This window comes from Astyanax mexicanus, chromosome 13, assembly GCF_023375975.1.
Source record: "Astyanax mexicanus isolate ESR-SI-001 chromosome 13, AstMex3_surface, whole genome shotgun sequence".
Taxonomy (NCBI): domain Eukaryota; kingdom Metazoa; phylum Chordata; class Actinopteri; order Characiformes; family Acestrorhamphidae; genus Astyanax; species Astyanax mexicanus.
This window is the reverse complement of record NC_064420.1, coordinates 34149469-34166161: the sequence shown is the minus strand read 5'-3', so window position 1 is coordinate 34166161 and position 16693 is coordinate 34149469. Positions and strand designations below refer to the sequence as shown.

At 37.8% G+C, this 16693-nt stretch overlaps 2 protein-coding genes and 1 non-coding gene across 3 annotated transcripts in view; 1 reads left to right on the top strand and 2 right to left on the bottom strand.

Moving 5' to 3' along the window:
• Window positions 1-2063: 2063 nt before the first annotated feature.
• On the bottom strand, window positions 2064-2137 carry trnan-guu (transfer RNA asparagine (anticodon GUU)). Its single transcript has one exon. It is a non-coding gene; the product is annotated as a tRNA-Asn (tRNA).
• A 1709-nt stretch (window positions 2138-3846) lies between these two features.
• On the bottom strand, window positions 3847-6865 carry fkbpl (FKBP prolyl isomerase like). The gene is made up of 3 exons (XM_022677394.2): window positions 6627-6865; window positions 5608-6007; window positions 3847-5265 (listed from the first exon to the last, which is right to left on the bottom strand). Exons 2-3 carry the CDS (start codon window positions 5989-5991, stop codon window positions 4540-4542), a joined length of 1110 nt encoding a protein of 369 aa, XP_022533115.2. The 5' UTR covers window positions 5992-6007; window positions 6627-6865; the 3' UTR covers window positions 3847-4539.
• Window positions 6866-9022: 2157 nt separating this feature from the next.
• The window catches only part of pard6b (par-6 partitioning defective 6 homolog beta (C. elegans)), a 38664-nt gene continuing 30993 nt past the window's right edge, over window positions 9023-16693 (top strand). The window contains exons 1-2 of the mRNA XM_007249922.4: window positions 9023-9417; window positions 12649-12871. Of these exons, the coding sequence (XP_007249984.2) occupies window positions 9355-9417; window positions 12649-12871 (286 nt within the window). The 5' untranslated portion in view covers window positions 9023-9354. The remainder of the gene's footprint in view (window positions 9418-12648; window positions 12872-16693) is intronic.

The window sequence follows — 16693 nt, the reverse complement described above, 5'->3', positions numbered from 1 at the left end:
ATGTTGCCAATTAATTGTGCAGTCTAAAATCAGCTCGGGCCAGGCAAATCCCAAAATTTCCTTAAAGTAGAAGACTAGTACTCTTTAGATCATGTGTATTTGGTCTGGCCCAAGATGAAAAAGTCCTTCAAAATCACACTAGAACATCAGCTTTACATAAAAAAAATTGTGCATTATGGCTCGTTATACCATGTAGCCAGTTCATTTTAAAGTATAAAATCAGCTTGGGCCAGGCTACTTCCAGGTTTTCCTTAAAGTAGAAGGCTAGTACTCTTTAGATCATGTGTATTTGTTCTGGCCCAAGATTAAAAAGTCCTTCAAAATCACACTAGAACATCAGCTTTATATTAATTTTTTTTGTGCATTATGGATCGGTAGGCCATGTTGCCAATTCATTTTAAAGTATAAAATCAGCTCGGGCCAGGCTAATTCCAGGTTTTCCTTAAAGAAGAAGACTAGTACTCTTCAGATCATGTGTATTTGTTCTGGCCCAAGATGAAAAAGTCCTTCAAAATCACACTGGAACATCAGCTTTACATAAAAAAATTGTGCTTTATGGATCGGTATTCCATGTTGCCAGTTCATTTTAAAGTATAAAATCAGCTTGGGCCAGGCTATTTCCAGGTTTTCCTTAAAGTAGAAGACTAGTACTCTTTAGATCATGTGTATGTATTCTGGCCCAAGATTAAAAAAATCTTCAAAATTGTACTGGAACAGTGGCTTTTTGTGCAAAATGGCTCGTTATACCATGTTGCCAATTCATTTTAAAGTATAAAATCAGCTCGGGCCAGGCTATTTCCAGGTTTTCCTTAAAGTAGAAGACTAGTACTCTTTAGATCATGTGTATTTGGTCTGGCCCAAGATTAAAAAGTCCTTCAAAATCACACTAGAACATCAGCTTTACATAAAAAAAATTGTGCATTATGGGTCGTTATACCATGTTGCCAGTTCATTTTAAAGTATAAAATCAGCTTGGGCCAGGCTAATTCCAGGTTTTCCTTAAAGTAGAAGACTAGTACTCTTTAGATCATGTGTATTTGGTCTGGCCCAAGATTAAAAAATCCTTCAAAATCACACTAGAACATCAGCTTTATATTTAATTTTTTTGTGCATTATGGATCGGTAGGCCATGTTGCCAGTTCATTTTAAAGTATAAAATCAGCTTGGGCCAGGCTAATTCCAGGCTTTCCCTAAAGTAGAAGACTAGTACTCTTTAGATCATGTGTATTTGGTCTGGCCCAATATGAAAAAGTCCTTCAAAATCACACTGGAACATCAGCTTTACATAAAAAAAATTGTGCATTATGGATCGGTATGCTATGTTGCCAGTTCATTTTAAAGTATAAAATCAGCTCGGTCCAGGCTAATTCCAGGTTTTCCTTAAAGTAGAAGACTAGTTCTCTTCAGATCATGTGTATTTGGTCTGGCCCAACATGAAAAAGTTCTTCAAAATCACACTGGAACATCAGCTTTACATAAAGAAAAATTGTGCTTTATGGATCGGTATTCTATCTCCTTCAGTGTTGATCTGTGAGGTGTTTAATATAAACAGCGGGTGTTTGTGAACGCTCCCTTTAGTTCACGGTGGTTCAGTGAAGCGGCAGCTGCGAATATCAAACCAACTTCAGCCGGGGAATACGAGGCTGCGAATATCGAGCCAAACGAATCTGGAGCTGCGAATATCAAACCAACTTCAGCCTCGTCTCATACATTAGGATTCCCCTGGAATACCTATTCCACCTTCACTCCATGTATAGGAGAGATATAGCCAAGTATTAGGTAATACATATTTTTGGTAACACGAGTGTCTCCAACTTTAATATAATGAATAAATGTGGTAAAAATGTAGCTCTGCTCTAATTGTATTGATCTATGCTAGAATCTGCCTTTAATAATACTTAATGTGTGTTTCAAGAAGCTGGATAAAGTCTCAAAAAAATCTTTTAATTAATCGGGCCAAATGAAAGCACTACTATCTAGCCACACATGTTATGTTTAAAACTATTGTAGCATGCAGACATTAGGTCTGCAATGAATTTTACATCTAAAAAATGAAAAGTGTGCGTCCCTGGGTGGGCTCGAACCACCAACCTTTCGGTTAACAGCCGAACGCGCTAACCGATTGCGCCACAGAGACTTGAGAACCTCGAACGTCGCAAGTGTTCTTTTGAATACACGTACAGCGGTTATCTGCGCTCAGCTGACAATATATGATTTAACATTATATAATAGTGTGTAACTGTAGGTTTAACTGAGGCAGATCTGAGTTAATCTGTTGTGTTGTATTTTACCTGTCAGCAGAACCTCTCACGAGTCTAACCTTAGTAAAACAAAATCTGAAAATTGCCACGCGGTCGAGTTTATATATAAACCATCAGCACCACCTACTGACCAACAATGAGACTGAACATAGATTATGAGAAATACAATCACTCTTTAATTTGATTTTAATCAAATAACACGTAATATGTCACGAGATTTTGACCCACTAAACCTGGCATTTAAGGACCCTGATAACAAAGAAATAATAGTAATAATAATATTTTAAATTATTTCTAGTTGCCATAACTGCAGCTGATTAATCTATCGAATGTGGCACCATCTTACCAATACAGATCTAACAGATCACCAATAGCATTAAAGAACAAGCAACATTAAGTTACTGTAGTCTTTGGTGGCTGACACTTAAAAAGAGCAAGTATAGGGTTACATGTGTAATGTTAAGCATGCAAACCTCCAAGAGTGGCGATGTTTCTTTTTTACGTAAGGTGACATGGTGGTTGCCACAAAAGTCAGCTGTGAGGTGTTTGTTGCATATTCACTTCAGTAACAACTTACATTTCCCGGTAGTGTCATATAGACAGATCAGGGTTGCCATGTCCAACAAAAATATCCAGCCCAAGTCAGTCTAAACCCGCCCTTTAGAAGCTTAAACTAGCCCAAAATATACGTTTGTCACACGTTTGAAGCAAATGGCAAAACAATGAGTGTACGATTTCGTATTTTGTTTATAAGGGATTCATTATCAGTATCGCTATTTATCTTAAAGTCATTAATAATATTGTAACATAATAGGGGGGCATGTTGTCATTTTTAAAGCTAGAGCTAATAATACTGGAAATACTGAAAATTACGCACTGTAGGGTTTACTACAGTGTATGTTTATTGAAAAATTCGTGCAGAGAGGTATCGCCTTAAATCACTGTTAGGAGAGATTAGCTGCTACTAACCAAGTTAGTACGTTAGCCTGCTTAACAGCAAGCTGCTGGTACTTCCAATTAAACAGCAAAAGCGTTACAAAAGCAAAAAAGCAAGTGACACCGATCAACAAACCAGCACAGTTTAGCAAACTTTACCTTGTGGAAGTCCGTTTAAACTGGAAGAAGTGTTTAATTCGCCTCTCATGTACACACTGACAAGACTTGTTGTACTGAACCAGTACGTCTCTGAATAAACTTCTCCAAACAGTCTGACGCTTTTATATGACTCAAAGAGCCAATCAGAGATAAGCAACGAAATATATTCAGGTTGCGCAACAAAATGGGTTTTCGTGATTGGTTCACAGATTTTTCAGAGACTATAAAAAAAACGTCGTTGCTCACATTGCGCTTGGGAGAGGCAAAAACAAAATTTGCTCAGATCCACGATGCAACATATATATATATATTACTCCAGTAAAAGTAGAAGTCCTCAATTTAAACATAAAGTAAAAGTAATGTTATAGTACAAAAGTATTTGCATTAAAACGTATGTATTTAAAGTACCATGATTTACTATGGCTCTAATGGCCTGTTATCATTTTTGTAACAAGACTCTTGCTTCAACAGCCAAAGCCTCCAGCAGAGCCAGGTTTTTTAATGAAACTTTATTTCAGCAGCAGACATCCACCATCCACAAAACAACATTTCTTGTACATTGGGATCTTATAGTGTTTGAGCATTCGTTACATATGCCCTCATATACAGTGTACTACTTACTAAGGCATTAAGCATGAAGTATGCATGTTCTAAATATGTTTTTAAATCAGGGTTTAAGCTGCATTCCATAGCCTAGGCTGCAGTTGAGGTAGGCTAGATTCTTGGTAGACCGTCCTGTAAAGGCTCCTATTTGGTAGACTATTGTTCACACAAGTGGAACAGTCTAACCAGTGATGTCACATGCAAACGTCACATAGTGGACCTGTGGCATAAAGTTTATGTACTTTTTTATTATCTTAATTGCAAAACCAAACATTTTTAAAACAATGTTTTTGATTTTCTTTGGATTTTGATTTAACCTTCATAGTGCTATTTTCTTTTCTTCCCATTACTTTATATTTGCACAGATAATTGTTGGCACCCAAATCCTCTAAATCACATCAAACCTTGGCTTGCTTTTTTGGTTTTATACAAAGGGCCACTTTAGTTTGGAAGAGCCTTCTATGGTATACATACATGCGACTACAGCCTAGATTTAGTAATGCAGCTTTAGATTCGTACCTCTGATTAGTCACACATTTATTCCTACATTTATTGAAGCCCTTAACAATACAAACAAGCTCTAGCTGAACATTTTGCTTAGCCTTTGACCAAGCTTATTGTCAACTTCTTTCGCTTTAGAATTCACTTGTTTCAAAGCAGTGCGGGCTGAGGCAGAATCTGGCTGGAGCTCTAGAACCTTTGTAAAGGCTTGGCGGGCTTCCCAGAAATCCCCCATCTGCAAGCAGGCCTGGCCAAGCCGATACCAGGCCTTAAAGCTTAATGGGTCCAGTGCAGTGGCTTTGGTGCTGCTGTCCCTGGCCTTCGCTGGCTGGTTTAGCTTGAGCTGGCACAGGGATAGATTTGAGTGGAGTTCGGCTTTCATAGTTCTGTACTCCTTCTCAGTTGGTTTGTGAGGGCTTTGAGTGTCTGTGACCTCTTTCTCTCCGATATCATCTTGTGTTGGTGAATCTTGTTCCTCACTTTCATTTAACTCCTTCTGGTCCCTTTTGTTTGCTCTGGTATGTCCTTTAAGTGTGATGACCAGTTTAACAGCACAACAGTAAGACTGTGCTGCACCCCAGATATCTCCCTTTCCGAACCGTTGACTGCCCCTCTGTCTGTGAGATTGAACCCAGGACCATTTCTCTGCAGGACTCATCTGCCAGGACTCCTGTCCAGGAGTGAAAGAGTGGAGCTGCAGAGAAAAATGTTGACACTGTTTGCTCTCTTCCGTCTTTTTTGTCAGGGGGCCGTTTGCATCCATGGAAGTTTGTGTGGAATCCTCTGGATGGGCCTTTACAGTGAACTGGAATTAAAAGCACAGTAAATATATATTTATTTGCAGTGTATTGCTTGTATGTTAATGGGACTTAGCATAATATTAGACTACAAAGCATTTTAAATTGATTTTTTCCATTGAAAGAAAAATATAGTTTTAGACTGGGCTTAGTCCCTGTCCATAAAACTGCCCCATAGTGTAGGTGCATTTAATCTTCAAACATAATAAGATAAGCAAACATGAAACCATCTGAGAACATATTATGCTTATTTCTGTGGGAACCATTTTGACACATATGATTTACAATATGATAGAGACTAAAGTTGAAGTGTCTACTATGTGATACTTGTGTGTCATCATTGTCCCTACCTCACAACTCTCTCCAGCTCTCATTCTCTCCAAGCAGCTCTCTACAATGTCACACTGCCCCTCTCCCATGCGCAACAGGACCCATCTGTCCAGTGGCACCTGCAGCACAGAATCTTGGGAGCGAGGATGCTGTGTGACTTGATTGTCAGAATCATCACTGACCGCCGGTTCCGTTTCATTAAGGCTTGGTGGTTGGGTGTCTGATTCTGTGTGGGTCTTGAGGTACACTCTAATTTTGCATACAGAACCCATTAGTGGAGTGTCATCTCCTTGTTTTCTCTCTCCTGTCCATCTCCTCTGCACCTGCCACAGACCAGCAGGGGTAACTGATATCCATGGGGCATCAGGGGTGACGTCACCTTTTGTGTGTGTAGTCGTGGCCATAGACAAATCCCTAAAACTGAGGTAAAAAGAGACAAATAATTATGGAGATCTTTGGAACCCAACTAGCCAAAATAACTTGATAATTCCAAATATAAAAAATCCAAATAAAATCTTGTCATTTAGAGCATTTATTTGCAGAAAATAAGGTGCAGAGCTTTCAGACCTTAAATAATGCTAAGAAAACAAGTTCATATTATAAAGTTTTAAGAGTTCAGAACTCAATGTTTGGTGTAATAACCATGGTTTTAATCACAGTTTTAATGCATCGTGGCATGTTTTCCTCCACCGGTCTTATACACTGATTTTGGATAACTATATGCCACTCCTGGTGCAAAAATGCAAGCAGCTCAGCTTGGTTTGATAGCTTGTGATCAATCTTCCCAGAGGTTTTTAATTTGGTAAATTCGAAGAAACTCATCAGGTTCACAAAACTACGACTACTTCTTGTAATAAGGGCATTTAATTAACATAAAAAAACAAAATAACATATTAAAGTATTAGCTAGCTTGCTATCTTGTGGACACGCCCTATTAAAACACTGTCACACTATGGAGCTTTTACAAAACTATCTTTACAAAGTAGGTATATTTTAAAGTGAGAGGTGAGAGGTTATTAAATTCAGTGTCTACTTTTACCTGTAGTGTCATACAGACAGTCAGTCAGACAGACAGCAGGCTGATGACCAAGCAGCAGATTTAGCCACTGTTCTCATTCATCCATTGCTCCAGTCTCCACATCTAAAACACACATGTGTGTGTGAATGTAAAATAATATAAGTATATATTATCAACCTACAGACAGGTGATAACTGTAACTATGCTCCAGCAGTCTGTCTAGTCATGTTACTCCTCGCGCGGTGTGAAGGCAGAGAAGAAGCGTGTATTAATACGCGACTTTCCAGCGCCCCGTGCAGGTCTGGAGCGAAAGGGCGGTGCTGCGCCTGTTCCACCTACTACTGCCAGGAGATGGCGAGCTCGTACTAGTAGTGCATCTAAAAAAATAGAATATAATTGAAAAGTTACTTTATTTCAGTAATTTAGTTCAAAATGTGAAACTCATATATTATATAGATATATTAAACGCGTGAGTGATCTATTTTAAGCGTTTATTTATTTTATTGTTGATGATTATGGCTAATTACAGCCAACGAAAACCCAAAAATCAGTATCTCAGAAAATTTGAATACTATATAAGACCAATTGGTACCTATGGCAGTGTAGGCAGTGTGCCTGCTAGAAAATGAAATCTGCATCTCCATAAAAGTTTTCAGCAGAGGGAAGCATAGAGTGCTGTAAGAGTTTTCAGGAAAACACTGCACTTTGGACTTAATATAACACAGTGAACCGACACCAGCAGATGACATAACTCTCCAAACCATCACTGAGCATCAGAGACACACACTCCAAGTGATTCACTGATTGTGAAGTTTCTACAATCAGTGATTTTTTTTTAGAGAGCCATGTCATCAGTGTTTTCCCAGAAACTCTTACTGCATTTAATGCTGGTATGATACTAATTACTCTGTCCCTTGACTTTTGCCAGGCTTAGTATATGTAACTGTTTCTGTGTGATATAACAAAAACAGTCATTTTAATATGGGCTGTTTTTACAGTTAATTTAACATATGTGGGTTGTACAGATAGGGTAGTCAACAGGATGTGTAAGCATGCACCTGTTTAATTTAAATTTTCTGTTTTTCATAAACAAGGTAGATAAATGTTTTCCACAATATGGGCCCTTCAAGACACATGTGAATAATCCTGTGAGGTGAGTTGTCAAGCAATAAAGTACTTTTCAGCTTTACAAAATACTTTACTTTATTTAAGTATACATTTCGATTATCTATACTTTACTGGAGTAATTATTTTTCAACTAACTTTTTATTTTTTTTAACGCAATTATCGCAATTATCTGTACTTTCTATTCCTTAAATTTAAAAAATAGCCTTGCTACTCGTTACCTATTTCATTTCAGATTGATTTAATTTCAGTTTATACAGATAAATTGTGCCATCCATACATAGCATTCCGACACCCAATTGATTTGAATGCAATTGATCGCACCTGCACATATCACGCCACACTTCAGCAAGAACATAGCAGATGTATGTAGCCTTGTATAAAAGTTATTTAGAATTAGGGTTCTTTAATATATTTGTATTGTATGAAAAAAATCATTACCCTAAACATTGTAATATAACATCATAGTCATTATTGCTTTTAGAAAAATGTGTTTTGGAGAGGTGAGGTAGCGCACTATAGACCCCTGTGGGAGGGCCTACGCTTTTGTTCTTAATAGCGTTTTTTCTCCTTACTTTTACTTTATGTAATTTAACCAGTACTTTTATATTTTTCCCTAAGTAAAAAGCTTGAGTTGATACTTCAACTTCTACAGAAGTATTTTTTAACCCTAGTATATTACTATACTTCTACCTGGGCTCCGAGTGGTCCAGCGGGCTAAGCGCCGCTACTATGATTGCCGGTTCGAATCCTGTTCATGTAGCTTGCCATCCGCTACCGGAGGCCTGAGAGAGCACAATTAGCCATGCTCTCCCCCCACATCACTCCAAAGGGTAATGTCACTCAGCACAAGGCGTCTGTAAGCTGATGTATCGGAACCGAGTCAATGAGCTTTACTCCGAGCGCGATGCTGCTGAAGAGGTGGTTGACTTCACATGTATCAGAGGTGGCACCCTCCACTAGTGATAGGGGGAGTCCTAATGAGTAAAGTGGGTAATTGGCCATGTTAATTGGGGATAAAATGGAAAAAAATAGAAGAACAATTAAAAATAAATTCTACCTGAGTAATTAATATAAATGCTTTGGACACATTTTGCCTGTGAATGGACATGACTCTTTACATAAAAGTATTTATTTAGTTGTGAAAGGCTCACAATGTTGTTTTGTTAATAAATAACTCAAGGACAGGTACAGGTATGGAGGTATGGGGGCAGGTAGAGGGACAAAAGTGGCCAGCGGGGGCGCGCTTTAAGGAACGAGGCTGGGGCTGTTTCCTGGGTGCGCGCAGGCAGCGTCACAGGCAGTACAGTAGAGCAGCAGCTATGTGGCAGAGTGTATGAGACAGTCAGACAGACAAGGCTAAGCTGGGCAGGGCGGGGGGTGAGAAGAGTTTGGGAAGATATTCTGTTGACTGTGGTTGTCACCGCGACTCCGCTCGGAAGGCAGCTAGCCGCACAGCAGGACGCGGAGCGGAGGAGTCGCCGGACATCAACGTTTTCCCCGGTTTACGTTACCTGGATCGAGTGGAGAAAAGCGACGGAAAGAGCGAGTTTCCAGGCGAATGAGTGCAGCAGCCCCGGGAGGAGGGCAAGTGTGTGCTGTGGCGGGGCGCAGTTAGCGAAAGATGAACAAAAACCACCGAGTGCCGAGCAGCCGGACTCTGAGCGCCGTGGAGGTGAAGAGCAAGGTGCGCAGCAAAGCTAATTTACTTCTTACACGCAGCGGCGGAGGGATTAACGCTGAGTCTCCGTGCTTCGCCCGAGCCACGATTAGCCGATTTTTCTTGTGTACAGCGTGTTTGTCTGGGCTACCTTAAAAAAGTGTCTTCACATTGTTAAACCGACGAAGCTGAAGTTGGGTCGGCTTCTTATTCGACTTTTCCAGTCCACCCTAAACAGTAAAGCCAGTATGGAACTACTGCGCTGTTTAAGGTGGACCGGAAAATTCGAACTTGAGCGTCGTAGCGACGGTAGATTCAGTAACTTACATTCATCTAGTTAGCTTACAAGCATGTATAGCTATATAACCTAGTTAACGCTAGCTAATATATCTCAGCTAACTAATTTAAACTTTAGCTAGGTTAGTTACCCATCTGTTGTTGAGGAATATTAAGCTATCTATTATCTAGCATTTTGTTTGAAGTTTGAAGTTTGGTGGTGTGAGTTTCACTAGCTTCACTAGATAAAAAAAATCAGTTGTTTTATTTTGGATTAATGATTTAAATAGCTAACTAACTAGTAACTAGCTAAGCTAACGTTAATAAACAAAAAACAGGTGCAGACTGTGTTTGTGTGTGTAACTAATCTTATTGCACTGTGTAGGTTATGAAGAAGACTAAATGCTGTAAATTAGCCTAAATATGAAATGAATGAAACACCTAGATGATGATAATGACGATTCGTGAATAATATTAAAATTAAAATTTGTCTGTTTTTAAGTCATTTGAACACGTTGTGACCCACTGAAAACAATAGATTTTACTTATTGTTTGAGTTTTTTAATCTAGAGAAAGGTTTCGGGGTTGGGTCTAATTTACATAGTACTAAACAAGACATCCTGTACTAGTGTGTAGAGTGTACTGTTAATGCTAGTGTACTTTTACTGATATAATCTGTAGTACAATAGTATGTGTTTTGGCCAAGCATAACTCTATAGTGTTTTAGTGCTTTATTGTTTTAGTTTCTAATAGTTTCTGATAATAATGTTATGTCTTATTTAAGGTCTGTTTCTTTTGCTTAAGCATTTATATAACCCTGTGTTTTGGTGGTGTTAGGTTACCTGCTATAAGTGAGTGAGTTTATAGTAAGATTCCAGAAGTTTGGTTTGGTTAACTTGCTAAAGGTAATAATCAAAAAGCAGGTGCAGACTGTGTTTAAGTCTGTGTGTAACTGAGCTTATTTCACGGTGTAGATTATAACTAAGACAAAATGTCGTTAATAAGCATACCTATATTATTAAGGAAACACCTTGGGTTAACTTGAACCTAACCTGTCATTCTTTCTTGCTGTAGTGATGATAATGATGGTGGTTGACTTGTTTATGACTCAGTATTAAAATATGATCTTGCTAGCTAGTTTTCTCTGCTGTTAAGCATTATTATCTTCTTTATTTCAGAAATTGAGTCATTTGAACATGTTCTGACCAACTGAAAACAATACACTTCAGTTAATGTTTTTTTTAATCTAGAGTAAGGTTTCAAGGGTTGTGTCTCAATGACATAGTACTAAACAAGATATACTGTACTAGTGAGTGTACTACTAATGCTAGTGTACTTTTTGTAAATATACTTCTTAGCTAGTACAATAGCATGTATTTTTGTCCAAGCATAGCTTTACAGTATTTTGGTGCTTCATTATTTCAGTAACTAATAGAATACTTTTTCTGAAGATTATGTTTTAAGGTCTGTTTATTTCGTTTAAGCAGTTCTATAAGCCTGTTTTTTGGTGGTGTTATCTTAACTACACAACCTGCTGTGAGTCATTGAGTTTATAGAAAGGTTCAGCTGCTGTTTATTTTGGATTAATTAACTAGGTTAAGGTAATAATCAAAAAGCAGATGCAGACAGAGTTAAAGTCTGTGTGTAACTAAGCTTATTCCACTGTGTAGGTTGTGACGAAGACCAAATACTGTTACAGCATGCGCCTGGGGTTATTTTAACTACAGTGAAGGGTGTGTGTTAAGTTAGCTAGTAAGTAATTTGTTTAATCGGAAGCTGGAGCTGACTACTGGCCTTGCAGTGTTAGCTTTAGCTCACCTGTAGCTAAAGCTAACACTGCCCTGTAGCCCGGTTGTGTTTACTTTCTCACTGGAGTCAAGTGTCTAACTGATGCTAAACAGGACAAGTTTTGCTTAGCCAGCTTTAACCTAAGCTTAAATATAAAATTAATGATTCTTCTAACTTTTACCTCTCGTTGTGGTGTTTATAATGATTGTGCTCAGTATTAAAATATTAGCCTTAACTAACTACCTAAAAATGAATCAGGCCGTTTAGTTTTCTTTCTAAAATGACTAGTTAGCTAGTTTTGTCTGTGATTTAGCATTATTACCTTCTGTATTTAAGAAAAGTGAGTCATTTAAAGTAGAGTTCCTACTAAGGTTTTCAAGGGTTCTGTCTTAATTAATTACTGCCTAACAAGACATACTGTACCAGTGAGTGTACTTGCTAAAGCTGGTGTACTTTTTGATATGATCTTTTGTTGTTGGACCAAGAATGGCTCTATAGCAGTTTAGTGCTTTATTTCAGTAATAAGAAAAAGTTCTTATGTTAAATTGTTTTCATAAGGCTACGATTTGTCCAACCATATATGTCATTTAAAATGTTTTATTTTTTTTACATTCAAAACAATAGCGGTATATTAAGGAAAAATCATTTTGGTCCATTTTCATTCATTAAGCATAAGAAATTGTAATTTGTGTGTAGAAACACAAAATGCATATGAATTGCCTTAAATCAGACATTTTGTTCCACACAAGGTATTTTATTAACTACAGATCAATCGGAAGGCTTCAGCTTCACTGGCCATATTAAGCATAAATTAGCAAATTAGTTTCTTTTAGAAGACACATTTTTTGCATCATCATTGTCTGTCAAAATTAGGCCTAAAAACACAGGAGTTGAAAGAAATGTGGCACAAGATCTAAACATGCTGGGTTCCCGGGGTGTTGATCAGTGCTGTTTGTTGGCAAATTGGTGTTCGAACAATTCAAATGCAGTTAGCTTTCTTACCTCTATATTATTACTGTTATACACAAGAAAGCACTTTTGGAATTTTACGTGATATAATGAATAACTGTCAAAAGGAGGAGAACTGCAGAAATTGTTTTTTTGTGTGACAGTGATGATATGCCATCTAAAGATGGAGATGTGCTGTTTGTGTCTGTGCTGAATACTGCTGTTTGTGTGTTTTGATTTTGTCAGTTTGGAGCAGAATTTAGGCGCTTCTCTCTGGACCGCTCCAAGCCGGGCCGCTTTGATGAGTTCTACGGCCTGCTGCAGCATGTTCACCGAATCCCCAACGTTGACCTGCTGGTGGGCTATGCTGATATCCATGGAGACCTCCTGCCAATCAACAACGATGACAACTACCACAAAGCCATTTCTACAGCAGCACCCCTGCTCCGTCTCTTTCTGCAGAGGAAAGGTGAGGGTTGTTTAAGATTTCTTGAGTATGCGAGGAAAAGCAGTTATCCATTCTGCTTGTTTTGTTTCTTCCATTCTTTGATGGGTTCTGTTGTAAGTATACAGATTGTTTTTAGGTTGGATAAGCTTTAAAATAATGTTTCATTGTGAAACATTCATGATGAAAGTTGGTGCAAACCATGGCCTGGACCAAATAGTGGTTAAAAACAGTGGTTGGTACAAATTAGCTGAAGCTGTGCATATGCTGCAGGGAGGCTCAATTTGGCCCAACCCCTGGAAAGGCAACTTTCTGAATTAAGAACATAGAAAGTTCAACACGTACCCTTCCACAATTCAAACCATGTCAAGCATAGGAAGACACAGCCCACGTTTTTGATTGCAACCGGAAGTAGTTCTTAGTCCATTCAATAAACTGCAGTGTGAAACCAAATCTAACCAGACCAAATGTTTACAGTGTAACAAAAACATCAACCTTTGTATGGACTCTGGTCTGAACTAGTGTAAAAACAGCCTTAGAGAATGCTGTCAAAAATTCAGCTAAGCTCGAGCTCGTCTAACCTAAGTTACCCAACAGTTGCTACAAAAAAATGTGGTCAGAGCAGGCATAGGTCAAGTATTTCTGTAGATAGCTTTCCTATAGGTGCATTTTAATGACCTGGGATATTAGTATCATATATCAGGTGGTGATATTTATCAGCGATTCAATAAACCAGCCGTCCAGAGACAGAGGCAGTGTTTGTGTTTACCAGTGTTATCAGTTTGCATTATCACCATGTCAGCAGTCATACAGGAAGCTCTGTTAGCATCTACTTTGTTTGACTGTAATCTAACAACAGCACACCTCTCATGTTGGAAAGGGAGTATTAGCCTGGTTCTTTTTATAGACATTTCTGATCCTCTTTAAAAGTCTTTTCCTCTATTTCTTGTTAAATCTCCAGTGCAGTGTTGAAATCTGACAGATCATTGGCATTCATTATTGAGTTATGTGAGGTTCTTGTTGAGCCAGGCTGTAAAGAAGGGCTTAAAATCTTGAGTTCAAAAAAGGCTAATATTTGGATTTTAAGATTAATCTTAATCTCAGTACTGTCTCATTTTGTCCTCAGGGAGTGTTTTTTAGTATTTTTAGTATTGCTATTTGTCTAATTTAAAATGTATTTAAAACATAAACTTTAAACTAATGCTGGTGGGTTAATTCAGATTAATTTGATTAATTGAAATTAATGTTTTAATGTGATTCGAGATTGTAACTCTTTACATATAGAACCTGCAAGAGGTCTTCTGAGAAAATAATAATCTTAATCCTAATACTGTACCATTTAGTTTCTGGGGAGTTATTTTTATTTATTTTTTATTTTTTTTAATAATCGAGTAGGTTCTAGACAAAAGTTTGTAAATTATATGTGTGCCTAAATTTGAACCTGAATTAATCTTAATTGAGTGTAGCTAGGTTTTGTGTTTTTGGCTAAGCTGTGACCTGACCCCTCTTGGGCAGTTTTATGTGCTCTGTGGGGGATGTTTTTGGGGTATGTTTTGTTTCTGGTGGAGCCCTAGGGAGTGGCTCTGTTATTGGGGCGTCCCAGTCTAAGCTGCGTCTGTGTGCCATATGACCTATAGATGCTAAGCCACTTTGTCAGGAGGAGATTAGAGGGGTCAGTGTGTAGCGCTGCATGGGCCTGTGTTTCAATTACACGCTCAAAGTTAGCATCCTGCTGTGCCCCCGTCGCTGCTGGCTGCAGTGGGGTGTGTGAGGAAGACACACACCAGTACCAGTCCACTTCAAAAGGGGTGTGTCCTGTTGGGGCTTTCCACTGTGGGAGTCTTAGTGTTTCAGTTTGTATGTTTGTGTGTGTGTTTATGTGTGTGTAGGTGAGAACATATTATTTGACACATTTCCCCAAGTGTCAACTATTTGAGAGACGGCCACAAGTTGGGACAGGACTGGTCTGTGATTGAGTCTCTGTCCTCTCCACACATCAGATTCTCATGTTCTTCTTGTTAAAGGGAAACTACTAGAACTGAGCAATATGTTAAAAATATTATATCATGATATGATATTTAAAAACATTTTCACGACACTTTTTGTTTATTGCCATGTTTCCGCGCTCAAAAAAAAAAAAAAAACATCAGACAGGTTTATAAAAACTGCTATTCAAATGCTTTTTTAATGTAAAACAGCATTTTTTATTCCATTTTTGCTGCACATCATCCAACTAAACAGGACTAATTGCATTTTCTGTAAGGAAACACACAGCTGTGTCAGTGTTCTTTAAGCACTGGTGGTATCCATGTGCTTAAAATAGTATATTTGTATGGAAATGCATCACAATACAATAGCATTTCATCATATTGTCCAGCTCTAGAAGCTACTGTAAATTTTCCTCTATATTTAAGTGACTGACTGCATTAGTATTCCCTGATTCAGCTGCTTGGTTCTTTGTTCAGCTCCATCCTGTTTCATCCTGGTTCTAGTTTGCCAGTATGTCTAATCAATCCTGTAGAACTTTAACATCTATAATCTGGTTAAATCTCTCTCTCTCTCTCTCTCTCTCTCTCTCTCTCTCTCTCTGCTTAATTGTCATCCTATTTTTCTCATATTACCTCTTAGTTTTATTCATGTGCTGCCTCATTGTTCATCTCATTCCCGTGCTATAAGATTGTCAGATTGTTTATATTAATTATTAGTTATTTTAAGGAATCTTTGGTTTACAATTTAAAGGAATTTTAACTTTACTAAAATGAAGACTTTTATCATGACAGGACATTATTGGGGCATGTTAGTCATGAAATGTATTACAGGCATTACTACTGCATTACTAGTGGTTTGTGCCATCACTTGTATATCTTGTGTTATAACACTTTTTTTCTGCATTATTATTTATTAACTGAAGAGTTGTTCTTGATGTATAAATAGTAATTAAGTATTGTGTTAAAAACATGCTCAAAGGATTTGTATAAGCCAATTTAAAACCCTCTTTTACCTCAGCATAAAACCAATTTCCTTTTTTATGGTGGACTTGTGAAAGAAATGATTAGCTCTGCTTTTGCTGACTGTTCACCACAGTGAAGCTCACAGAAGCTGTTTAGCACAGCTTTGTTTGTAGCGCTGTCTTTCCAGAGATGCTAGGCTAAAGACACTATAGACGAGCTAGCTTTTAGCCTAGAACCACCTTGCATATCTGGGCTTTGGCCTTCTCTAAAAAGGGGCTCTTTTAGTTATTCTTCTGAAACGTTTTTAGCTACAGGTCCAGTGAGTCTACTGTGTTTTCAAGCAGGGTTTTAACAGGGTTTTAGTATAGCATGGATATCCACTTGCTTCCCAGGCTTTAGCTTTTCTGGCTCGTTAAGTTTGACCCACTCTTTCTTAAACACTGGCACAATAAAACCACTGCAACAGGGATTATGACTGCTTCTTTTAGAGAACTGTCTCAGAAATACTATATTCTACCAAAGTGAAAGCTATTTCAGGGCTTTATGGAGTGAAAGGCTGTTGAAGGGTGAGGGTATGCAAATGTTGTAGATGTAAATAAAATGAGTCAATGCTGTTATGTAACAGTTTTGAGGTTTTAAAATTGCCCTATTTCACTCTTGTTTTGGTTCTGCCTATTGCTGGACAATAATTCAATATCAGTATATTCCGTAATATGAAATGTTTCTATAACTGTAAAATTTGTATATACATTATTTACATTATCTGTTACTAATTAATTTTTAATATAGGGTGCATTACTTGAATTAACACATGTATTTCGAGAAGTTTTGTAGATATCTAAATTTTATTGTATTGACTAAAATGTAGAAATATGTTGTGATATTAATTTTGGCC